Here is a 13,168-nt window from a genome sequence, read left to right as displayed (position 1 = left end):
CTGTTTGTGTTCTAGGGTAGGGTACTTTAGGGTAGGGTAGGGTACTCTAGGGTAGGTAGGGTACTTTAGGGTAGGGTAGGGTGCTGTTTGTGTTCTAGGGTAGGGTAGGGTACTTTAGGGTAGGGTAGGGGACTTTAGGGTAGGGTACTTTAGGGTAGGGTAGGGTACTTTAGGGTAGGGTACTTTAGGGTAGGGTACTTTAGGGTAGGGTAGGGTACTTTAGGGTAGGGTAGGGTGTTGTTTGTGTTCTAGGGTAGGGTAGGGTACTTTAGGGTAGGGTAGGGTGCTGTTTGTGTTCTAGGGTAGGGTCTAGTAGAAAGAGTTATAGGTGGATGGTGTGATCGATCGATAGTACTCCAGGGTAGGGTACTTTAGAGTAGGGTAGGGTACTCCAGGGTAGGGTACTCCTGCATTTGGTTCATGTCGTTGGACTGTTCAGAGTGGTGGTGGTGTTGCTAGAGGTGTTGCTACGGGGCTCCAGCCTCAATTTGATTGGTCGTTTTGGAATCAGCAGAATCTGCTTGTCCAGCTCCAATGGGATCTATAGAGGATAACAAAACAAAACATAACCTTGGTTGTCCATCTCCAACAGGTTCTATAGGGAATAACAGAACAGAACATAACATTGGTTGTCCATCTCCAGCAGGTTCTATAGGGAAGAACAGAACAGAACAGAACCCTGGTTGTCCATCTCCAACAGGTTCTATAGGGAATAACAGAACAGAACAGAACAGAACATAACCCTGGTTGTCCATCTCCAACAGGTTCTATAGGGAATAACAGAACATAACCTTGGTTGTCCATCTCCAACAGGATCTAAATAGAATAATAGACCATGTTAAAACAGATGATGACCATGTTAAAACAGGTGCTGACAATTTTAAAAAGGCACTGACCATGTTGAACAGGTGTTGACCATGTTGAAACAAGCAGTGATCATGTTAAACAGGTGGTGACCATGTTGAAAAAAGCAGTGACCATGTTTAAAAGGCGGTGACCAGGTTGAAACAGGCACTGACCATGTTAAAACAGGAGCTGACAATGCTAAAACAGGCAGTGACCATGTTAAACAGCTGGTGACCAGGTTGAAACAGGCACTGACCATGTTAAAACAGGAGCTGACAATGCTAAAACAGGCAGTGACCATGTTAGTATAGGCAGAGACCATGTTAAAATGAATGGTGACCCTGTAAAAAAAGGCTGTGACCATGTTAAAACAAGCTTTGACAATGAGAAAACAGAAGGTGACCATGTTAAAACAGGCGCTGACCATGTTAAAACAGGGGATGACCATGTTACAACAGGTGGTGATCATGTTAAAAAGGTGGTGACCATGTGACATGTGCAAACCATGCTAAAACAGGCGCTGACCATGTTAAAACAGGGGATGACCATGTTACAACAGGTGGTGATCATGTTAAAAAGGTGGTGACCATGTAACATGTGCAAACCATGTTAAAACAGGTGCTGACCATGTTAAAACAGGTGGTGAACATGTAACATGTGCAAACCATGCTAAAATAGGTTCTGACCATGTAAAAACAGGTGGTGATCATGTTAAAATAGGTGCTGACCATGTAAAAACAGGTGGTGAATATGTAACAGGTGGTGACCATGTTAAAACAGGCGCTGACCATGTTAAAACAGGTGGTGAACATGTAACAGGTGGTGACCATGTTAAAACAGGTGGTGACCATGTAACATGTGCAACGCATGCTAAAACAGGTGCTGACCATGTTAAAACAGGTGGTGAACATGTAACAGGTGGTGACCATGTTAAAACAGGTGGTGACCATGTTAAACAGGTGGTGACCATGTTAAACAGGTGGTGACCATGTTAAAACAGGTGCTGACCATGTTAAAACAGGTGGTGAACATGTAACAGGTGGTGACCATGTTAAAACAGGTGGTGACCATGTTAGTATAGGCAGAGACCATGTTAAAATGAATGGTGACCCTGTTAAAACAGGCTGTGACCATGTTAAAACAAGCTGAGACCATGAGAAAACAGAAGGTGACCATGTTGAAACAGTCACTGACCATGTTAAAACAGGGTATGACCATGTTAAACCAGGTGGTGACCATGTTCAACAGGTGGTGACCATGTTATAACCGGTGGTGACCATGTTAAAACAGGTGGTGACCATGTCAAAAAAGGTGCTGACCATGTTGAAACAGGTGCTGACCATGTTTAAACAGGTCCATGTTATAACAAGTGGTGACGATGTTAAAACAGGCCCATGTTAAAATAGGTGGTGACTATGTTAAAACAGGTGGTGACCATGTTAAAACAGGTGCTGACCATGTTAAAACAGGTGCTGACCATGTTAAAACAGGCGCTGACCATGTTAAAACAGGTGCTGACCATGTAAAAACAGGTGGTGAACATGTCCATTTCGAGGACAGCTTTTTTCCATCTACGTAACATTGCAAAAATCAGAAACTTTCTGTCCAAAAATGATGCAGAAAAATTAATCCATGCTTTTGTCACTTCTAGGTTAGACTACTGCAATGCTCTATTTTCCGGCTACCCGGATAAAGCACTAAATAAACTTCAGTTAGTGCTAAATACGGCTGCTAGAATCCTGACTAGAACCAAAAAATTTGATCATATTACTCCAGTGCTAGCCTCTCTACACTGGCTTCCTGTCAAAGCAAGGGCTGATTTCAAGGTTTTACTGCTAACCTACAAAGCATTACATGGGCTTGCTCCTACCTATCTCTCTGATTTGGTCCTGCTGTACATACCTATACGTACGCTACGGTCACAAGACGCAGGCCTCCTAATTGTCCCTAGAATTTCTAAGCAAACAGCTGGAGGCAGGGATTTCTCCTATAGAGCTCCATTTTTATGGAACGGTCTGCCTACCCATGTCAGAGACGCAAACTCGGTCTCAACCTTTAAGTCTTTACTGAAGACTCATCTCTTCAGTGGGTCATATGATTGAGTGTAGTCTGGCCCAGGAGTGGGAAGGTGAACGGAAAGGCTCTGGAGCAACGAACCGCCCTTGCTGTCTCTGCCTGGCCGGTTCCCCTCTTTCCACTGGGATTCTCTGCCTCTAACCCTATTACAGGGGCTGACTTACTGGGTTACTGGGGCTCTCTCATGCCGTCCCTGGAGGGGGTGCGTCACCTGAGTGGGTTGATTCACTGTTGTGGTCATCCTGTCTGGGTTGGCGCCCCCCCCCCCCCTTGGGTTGTGCCGTGGTGGAGATCTTTGTGGGCTATACTCAGCCTTGTCTCAGGATGGTTAGTTGGTGGTTGAAGATATCCCTCTAGTGGTGTGGGGGCTGTGCTTTGGCAAAGTGGGTGGGGTTATATCCTTCCTGTTTGGCCCTGTCCGGGGGTGTCCTCGGATGGGGCCACAGTGTCTCCTGACCCCTCCTGTCTCAGCCTCCAGTATTTATGCTGCAGTAGTTTATGTGTCGGGGGGCTGGGGTCAGTTTGTTATATCTGGAGTACTTCTCCTGTCCTATTCGGTGTCCTGTGTGAATCTAAGTGTGTGTTCTCTAATTCTCTCCTTCTCTCTTTCTTTCTCTCTCTCGGAGGACCTGAGCCCTAGGACCATGCCCCAGGACTACCTGACATGATGACTCCTTGCTGTCCCCAGTCCACCTGGCCATGCTGCTGTTCCAGTTTCAACTGACCTGAGCCCTAGGACCATGCCCCAGGACTACCTGACATGATGACTCCTTGCTGTCCCCAGTCTACCTGGCCATGCTGCTGCTCCAGTTTCAACTTCCACCTGACTGTGCTGCTGCTCTAGTTTCAACTGTTCTGCCTTATTATTATTCGACCATGCTGGTCATTTATGAACATTGAACATCTTGACCATGTTCTGTTATAATCTCCACCCGGCACAGCCAGAAGAGGACTGGCCACCCCACATAGCCTGGTTCCTCTCTAGGTTTCTTCCTAGGTATTGGCCTTTCTAGGGAGTTTTTCCTAGCCACCGTGCTTCTCCACCTGCATTGCTTGCTGTTTGGGGTTTTAGGCTGGGTTTCTGTACAGCACTTTGAGATATCAGCTGATGTACGAAGGGCTATATAAATAAATTTGATTTGATTTGAAATTTGATGTAACAGGTGGTGACCATGTTAAAACAGGTGGTGACCATGTTAAACAGGTGGTGACCATGTTAAACAGGTGGTGACCATGTTAAAACAGGTGCTGACCATGTTAAAACAGGTGGTGAACATGTAACAGGTGGTGATCATGTTAAAACAGGTGCTGACCATGTTAAAACAGGTGGTGACCATGTTAAACAAGGGGTTACCATGTTAAAACAGGTCCATGTTAAAACAGGTCCATGTAAAACAGGTGCAGACCATGTTAAAACAGGTGCTGACCATGTTAAAACAGGTGGTGACCATGCTAAAACAGGTGGTGACTATGTTAAAACAGGTGGTGACCATGTTACAACAGGCAGTAGCCATGTTAAAACAGGCGCTGATCATGTTAAAACAGGTGCTAACCATGTAACAGGTTGTGACCATGTTAAAACAGGTGGTGACCATGTAACATGTGCAAACCATGCTAAATCAGGTGCTGACCATGTTAAAACAGGTGGTGAACATGCTAAAACAGGTGCTGGCCATGTTAAAACAGTCGCTGACCAAGTTAAAACAGGTGGTGACCATGTTAAAACAGGTGGTGACCATGTTAAACAGGTGGTGACCATGTTAAAACAGGTGGTGACAATGTTAAAAAGGTGGGACCATGTTAAACAGGTCCATGTTATAACAGGTGGTGACCATGTTAAAACAGGTGGTGACCATGTTACAAAAGGTGCTGACGATGTTAAAACAGGTGCTGACCATGTTTAAACAGGTCCATGTTATAACAAGTGGTGACCATGTTAAAACAAGTGGTGACCATGTAAAAACAGGTGGTGACCATGTTAAACAGTTCCATGTTAAACAGGTGGTGACCATGTTAAAACAGGTCCATGTTAAAACAGGTGGTGACCATGTTAAACAGGTGGTGACCATGTTAAAACATGTGGTGACCATGTTAAAACAGGTGGTGACCATGTTAAACAGGTGGTGACCGTGTTAAAACAGGTCCATGTTAAAACAGGCGGTGACCATGTTAAAAAAGGTGCCGACCATGTTAAAACAGGCGCTGACCATGTTTAAACAGGTCCATGTTATACCAAGTGGTGACGATGTTAAAACAGGCCCATGTTAAAACAGGTGGTGACCATGTTAAAACAGGTGGTGACCATGTTAAAACAGGTGCTGACCATGTTAAAACAGGTGCTGACCATGTTAAAACAGGCGCTGACCATGTTAAAACAGGTGCTGACCATGTAAAAACAGGTGGTGAACATGTAACAGGTGGTGGCCATGTTAAAACAGGTGGTGACCATGTTAAACAGGTGGTGACCATGTTAAACAGGTGGTGACCATGTTAAAACAGGTGCTGACCATGTTAAAACAGGTGGTGAACATGTAACAGGTGGTGATCATGTTAAAACAGGTGCTGACCATGTTAAAACAGGTGGTGAACATGTAACAGGTGGTGACCATGTTAAAACAGGTGGTGACCATGTTAAACAGGTGGGGACCATGTTAAACAGGTGCTGACCATGTTAAAACAGGTGCTGACCATGTTAAAACAGGTGGTGAACATGTAACAGGTGGTGACCATGTTAAAACATGTGGTGACCATGTAACGTGCAACCCATGCTAAAACAGGTGCTGACCATGTTAAAACAGGTGGTGAACATGTAACAGGTGGTGACCATGTTAAAACAGGTGGTGACCATGTTAAACAGGTGGTGACCATGTTAAAACAGGTCCATGTTAAAACAGGTCCATGTAAAACAGGTGGTGACCATGTAACATGTGCAAACCATGCTAAATCAGGTGCTGACCATGTTAAAACAGGTGGTGAACATGCTAAAACAGGTGCTGGCCATGTTAAAACAGTCGCTGACCAAGTTAAAACAGGTGGTGACCATGTTAAAACAGGTGGTGACCATGTTAAACAGGTGGTGACCATGTTAAAACAGGTGGTGACAATGTTAAAAAGGTGGGACCATGTTAAACAGGTCCATGTTATAACAGGTGGTGACCATGTTAAAACAGGTGGTGACCATGTTACAAAAGGTGCTGACGATGTTAAAACAGGTGCTGACCATGTTTAAACAGGTCCATGTTATAACAAGTGGTGACCATGTTAAAACAAGTGGTGACCATGTAAAAACAGGTGGTGACCATGTTAAACAGTTCCATGTTAAACAGGTGGTGACCATGTTAAAACAGGTCCATGTTAAAACAGGTGGTGACCATGTTAAACAGGTGGTGACCATGTTAAAACATGTGGTGACCATGTTAAAACAGGTGGTGACCATGTTAAACAGGTGGTGACCGTGTTAAAACAGGTCCATGTTAAAACAGGCGGTGACCATGTTAAAAAAGGTGCCGACCATGTTAAAACAGGCGCTGACCATGTTTAAACAGGTCCATGTTATAACAAGTGGTGACGATGTTAAAACAGGCCCATGTTAAAACAGGTGGTGACCATGTTAAAACAGGTGGTGACCATGTTAAAACAGGTGCTGACCATGTTAAAACAGGTGCTGACCATGTTAAAACAGGCGCTGACCATGTAAAAACAGGTGGTGAACATGTAACAGGTGGTGGCCATGTTAAAACAGGTGGTGACCATGTTAAACAGGTGGTGACCATGTTAAACAGGTGGTGACCATGTTAAAACAGGTGCTGACCATGTTAAAACAGGTGGTGAACATGTAACAGGTGGTGATCATGTTAAAACAGGTGCTGACCATGTTAAAACAGGTGGTGAACATGTAACAGGTGGTGACCATGTTAAAACAGGTGGTGACCATGTTAAACAGGTGGGGACCATGTTAAACAGGTGCTGACCATGTTAAAACAGGTGCTGACCATGTTAAAACAGGTGGTGAACATGTAACAGGTGGTGACCATGTTAAAACAGGTGGTGACCATGTAACGTGCAACCCATGCTAAAACAGGTGCTGACCATGTTAAAACAGGTGGTGAACATGTAACAGGTGGTGACCATGTTAAAACAGGTGGTGACCATGTTAAACAGGTGGTGACCATGTTAAAACAGGTCCATGTTAAAACAGGTCCATGTAAAACAGGTGGTGACCATGTTAAAAAAGGTGGTGACAATGTTAAAACAGGAGGTGACCATGCTAAAACAGGTGGTGACTATGTTAAAACAGGTGGTGACCATGTTACAACAGGCAGTAGCCATGTTAAAACAGGCGCTGACCATGTTAAAACAGGTGCTGACCATGTAACAGGTTGTGACCATGTTAAAACAGGTGGTGACCATGTAACATGTGCAAACCATGCTAAATCAGGTGCTGACCATGTTAAAACAGGTGGTGAACATGCTAAAACAGGTGCTGGCCATGTTAAAACAGTCGCTGACCAAGTTAAAACAGGTGGTGACCATGTTAAAACAGGTGGTGACCATGTTAAACAGGTGGTGACCATGTTAAAACATGTGGTGACCATGTTAAAACAGGTCCATGTTAAAACAGGTGGTGACCATGTTAAACAGGTGGTGACCATGTTAAAACAGGTGGTGACAATGTTAAAAAGGTGGTGACCATGTTAAACAGGTCCATGTTATAACAGGTGGTGACCATGTTAAAACAGGTGGTGACCATGTTAAAAAAGGTGCTGACCATGTTAAAACAGGTGCTGACCATGTTTAAACAGGTCCATGTTATAACAAGTGGTGACCATGTTAAAACAAGTGGTGACCATGTAAAAACAGGTGGTGACCATGTTAAACAGTTCCATGTTAAACAGGTGGTGACCATGTTAAAACAGGTCCATGTTAAAACAGGTGGTGACCATGTTAAACAGGTGGTGACCATGTTAAAACATGTGGTGACCATGTTAAAACAGGTGGTGACCATGTTAAACAGGTGGTGACCATGTTAAAAAAGGTGCTGACCATGTTAAAACAGGTGCTGACCATGTTTAAACAGGTCCATGTTATAACAAGTGGTGACCATGTTAAAACAAGTGGTGACCATGTAAAAACAGGTGGTGACCATGTTAAACAGTTCCATGTTAAACAGGTGGTGACCATGTTAAAACAGGTCCATGTTAAAACAGGTGGTGACCATGTTAAAACAGGTGGTGACCATGTTAAACAGGTGGTGACCATGTTAAAACAGGTGGTGACCATGTTAAAACAGGTGGTGACCATGTTAAACAGGTGGTGACCATGTTAAAACAGGTGGTGACAATGTTAAAAAGGTGGTGACCATGTTAAACAGGTCCATGTTAAAACAGGCGCTGACCATGTCTAAACAGGCCCATGTTATAACAAGTGGTGACCATGTTAATACAGGTCCATGTTAAAACAGGTGGTGACAATGTTAAAAAGGTGGTGACCATGTTAAAACAGGTGCTGACCATGTTTAAACAGGTCCATGTTATAACAAGTGGTGACCATGTTAAAACAAGTGGTGACCATGTAAAAACAGGTGGTGACCATGTTAAACAGTTCCATGTTAAACGGGTGGTGACCATGTTAAAACAGGTCCATGTTAAAACAGGTGGTGACCATGTTAAACAGGTGGTGACCATGTTAAAACATGTGGTGACCATGTTAAAACAGGTGGTGACCATGTTAAACAGGTGGTGACCGTGTTAAAACAGGTCCATGTTAAAACAGGCGGTGACCATGTTAAAAAAGGTGCCGACCATGTTAAAACAGGCGCTGACCATGTTTAAACAGGTCCATGTTATAACAAGTGGTGACGATGTTAAAACAGGCCCATGTTAAAACAGGTGGTGACCATGTTAAAACAGGTGGTGACCATGTTAAAACAGGTGCTGACCATGTTAAAACAGGTGCTGACCATGTTAAAACAGGTGGTGACCATGTTAAAACAGGTGGTGACCATGTTAAAACAGGCGCTGACCATGTTAAAACAGGTGGTGAACATGTAACAGGTGGTGACCATGTTAAAACAGGTGGTGACCATGTTAAACAGGTGGTGACCATGTTAAAACAGGTCCATGTTAAAACAGGTCCATGTAAAACAGGTGGTGACCATGTTAAAAAAGGTGGTGACAATGTTAAAACAGGAGGTGACCATGCTAAAACAGGTGGTGACTATGTTAAAACAGGTGGTGACCATGTTACAACAGGCAGTAGCCATGTTAAAACAGGCGCTGACCATGTTAAAACAGGTGCTGACCATGTAACAGGTTGTGACCATGTTAAAACAGGTGGTGACCATGTAACATGTGCAAACCATGCTAAATCAGGTGCTGACCATGTTAAAACAGGTGGTGAACATGCTAAAACAGGTGCTGGCCATGTTAAAACAGTCGCTGACCAAGTTAAAACAGGTGGTGACCATGTTAAAACAGGTGGTGACCATGTTAAACAGGTGGTGACCATGTTAAAACATGTGGTGACCATGTTAAAACAGGTCCATGTTAAAACAGGTGGTGACCATGTTAAACAGGTGGTGACCATGTTAAAACAGGTGGTGACAATGTTAAAAAGGTGGTGACCATGTTAAACAGGTCCATGTTATAACAGGTGGTGACCATGTTAAAACAGGTGGTGACCATGTTAAAAAAGGTGCTGACCATGTTAAAACAGGTGCTGACCATGTTTAAACAGGTCCATGTTATAACAAGTGGTGACCATGTTAAAACAAGTGGTGACCATGTAAAAACAGGTGGTGACCATGTTAAACAGTTCCATGTTAAACAGGTGGTGACCATGTTAAAACAGGTCCATGTTAAAACAGGTGGTGACCATGTTAAACAGGTGGTGACCATGTTAAAACATGTGGTGACCATGTTAAAACAGGTGGTGACCATGTTAAACAGGTGGTGACCATGTTAAAAAAGGTGCTGACCATGTTAAAACAGGTGCTGACCATGTTTAAACAGGTCCATGTTATAACAAGTGGTGACCATGTTAAAACAAGTGGTGACCATGTAAAAACAGGTGGTGACCATGTTAAACAGTTCCATGTTAAACAGGTGGTGACCATGTTAAAACAGGTCCATGTTAAAACAGGTGGTGACCATGTTAAAACAGGTGGTGACCATGTTAAAACAGGTCCATGTTAAAACAGGTGGTGACCATGTTAAAACAGGTGGTGACCATGTTAAACAGGTGGTGACCATGTTAAAACAGGTGGTGACAATGTTAAAAAGGTGGTGACCATGTTAAACAGGTCCATGTTAAAACAGGCGCTGACCATGTCTAAACAGGCCCATGTTATAACAAGTGGTGACCATGTTAATACAGGTCCATGTTAAAACAGGTGGTGACAATGTTAAAAAGGTGGTGACCATGTTAAAACAGGTGCTGACCATGTTTAAACAGGTCCATGTTATAACAAGTGGTGACCATGTTAAAACAAGTGGTGACCATGTAAAAACAGGTGGTGACCATGTTAAACAGTTCCATGTTAAACGGGTGGTGACCATGTTAAAACAGGTCCATGTTAAAACAGGTGGTGACCATGTTAAACAGGTGGTGACCATGTTAAAACATGTGGTGACCATGTTAAAACAGGTGGTGACCATGTTAAACAGGTGGTGACCGTGTTAAAACAGGTCCATGTTAAAACAGGCGGTGACCATGTTAAAAAAGGTGCCGACCATGTTAAAACAGGCGCTGACCATGTTTAAACAGGTCCATGTTATAACAAGTGGTGACGATGTTAAAACAGGCCCATGTTAAAACAGGTGGTGACCATGTTAAAACAGGTGGTGACCATGTTAAAACAGGTGCTGACCATGTTAAAACAGGTGCTGACCATGTTAAAACAGGTGGTGACCATGTTAAAACAGGTGGTGACCATGTTAAAACAGGCGCTGACCATGTTAAAACAGGTGGTGAACATGTAACAGGTGGTGACCATGTTAAAACAGGTGGTGACCATGTTAAACAGGTGGTGACCATGTTAAAACAGGTCCATGTTAAAACAGGTCCATGTAAAACAGGTGGTGACCATGTTAAAAAAGGTGGTGACAATGTTAAAACAGGAGGTGACCATGCTAAAACAGGTGGTGACTATGTTAAAACAGGTGGTGACCATGTTACAACAGGCAGTAGCCATGTTAAAACAGGCGCTGACCATGTTAAAACAGGTGCTGACCATGTAACAGGTTGTGACCATGTTAAAACAGGTGGTGACCATGTAACATGTGCAAACCATGCTAAATCAGGTGCTGACCATGTTAAAACAGGTGGTGAACATGCTAAAACAGGTGCTGGCCATGTTAAAACAGTCGCTGACCATGTTAAAACATGTGGTGACCATGTTAAAACAGGTGGTGACCATGTTAAAACAGGTCCATGTTAAAACAGGTGGTGACCATGTTAAACAGGTGGTGACCATGTTAAAACAGGTGGTGACAATGTTAAAAAGGTGGTGACCATGTTAAACAGGTCCATGTTATAACAGGTGGTGACCATGTTAAAACAGGTGGTGACCATGTTAAAAAGGTGCTGACCATGTTAAAACAGGTGCTGACCATGTTTAAACAGGTCCATGTTATAACAAGTGGTGACCATGTTAAAACAAGTGGTGACCATGTAAAAACAGGTGGTGACCATGTTAAACAGTTCCATGTTAAACAGGTGGTGACCATGTTAAAACAGGTCCATGTTAAAACAGGTGGTGACCATGTTAAACAGGCGGTGACCATGTTAAAACATGTGGTGACCATGTTAAAACAGGTGGTGACCATGTTAAACAGGTGGCGACCATGTTAAAAAAGGTGCTGACCATGTTAAAACAGGTGCTGACCATGTTTAAACAGGTCCATGTTATAACAAGTGGTGACCATGTTAAAACAAGTGGTGACCATGTAAAAACAGGTGGTGACCATGTTAAACAGTTCCATGTTAAACAGGTGGTGACCATGTTAAAACAGGTGGTGACCATGTTAAAACAGGTGGTGACCATGTTAAACAGGTAGTGACCATGTTAAAACAGGTGGTGACAATGTTAAAAAGGTGGTGACCATGTTAAACAGGTCCATGTTAAAACAGGCGCTGACCATGTCTAAACAGGTCCATGTTATAACAAGTGGTGACCATGTTAATACAGGTCCATGTTAAAACAGGTGGTGACAATGTTAAAAAGGTGGTGACCATGTTAAAACAGGTGCTGACCATGTTAAAACAGGTGGTGACCATGTTAAAACAGGCGCTGACCATGTTAAAACAGGTGGTGAACATGTAACAGGTGGTGACCATTTTAAAACAGGTGGTGACCATGTTAAAAAAGGTGCTGACCATGTTAAACAGGTGGTGACCATGTTAAACAGGTGGTGAACATGTAACAGGTGGTGACCATGTTAAAACAGGTGGTGACCATGTTAGTATAGGCAGAGACCATGTTAAAATGAATGGTGACCCTGTTAAAACAGGCTGTGACCATGTTAAAACAAGCTTTGACCATGAGAAAACATAAGGTGACCATGTTGACACAGTCACTGACCATGTTAAAACAGGGTATGACCATGTTAAACCAGGTGGTGACCATGTTCAACAGGTGGTGACCATGTTATAACCGGTGGTGACCATGTTAAAACAGGTGGTGACCATGTCAAAAAAGGTGCTGACCATGTTGAAACAGGTGCTGACCATGTTTAAACAGGTCCATGTTATAACAAGTGGTGACGATGTTAAAACAGGCCCATGTTAAAACAGGTGGTGACCATGTTAAAACAGGTGGTGACCATGTTAAAACAGGTGCTGACCATGTTAAAACAGGTGCTGACCATGTTAAAACAGGCGCTGACCATGTTAAAACAGGTGCTGACCATGTAAAAACAGGTGGTGAACATGTAACAGGTGGTGACCATGTTAAACAGGTGGTGACCATGTTAAAACAGGTGGTGACCATGTTAAACAGGTGGTGACCATGTTAGAACAGGTGGTGACAATGTTAAAAAGGTGGTGACCATGTTAAACAGGTCCATGTTATAACAGGTGGTGACCATGTTAAAACAGGTGGTGACCATGTTAAAAGAGGTGCTGACCATGTTAAAACAGGTGCTGACCATGTTTAAACAGGTCCATGTTATAACAAGTGGTGACCATGTTAAAACAAGTGGTGACCATGTAAAAACAGGTGGTGACCATGTTAAACAGTTCCATGTTA

The 13,168-nt window shown here is 43.4% G+C and overlaps 1 protein-coding gene across 2 annotated transcripts in view; it reads right to left on the bottom strand.

The window, feature by feature from the left end:
- Positions 1-254: 254 nt before the first annotated feature.
- The window catches only part of LOC109879572 (cytochrome P450 3A27-like), a 48,216-nt gene continuing 35,302 nt past the window's right edge, over positions 255-13,168 (bottom strand). For both annotated transcript variants that reach the window (XM_031811625.1, XM_031811624.1), the window contains one exon: positions 255-541. In XM_031811625.1, the coding sequence (XP_031667485.1) occupies positions 419-541 (123 nt within the window). In that variant the 3' untranslated portion in view covers positions 255-418. The remainder of the gene's footprint in view (positions 542-13,168) is intronic.

Source organism: Oncorhynchus kisutch, unplaced genomic scaffold (assembly GCF_002021735.2).
Source record: "Oncorhynchus kisutch isolate 150728-3 unplaced genomic scaffold, Okis_V2 Okis01b-Okis20b_hom, whole genome shotgun sequence".
NCBI classification, from domain to species: Eukaryota; Metazoa; Chordata; class Actinopteri; order Salmoniformes; family Salmonidae; genus Oncorhynchus; species Oncorhynchus kisutch.
Note: the sequence above shows the minus strand (reverse complement) of the source record. Positions and strands in the feature narration are given on the sequence as shown.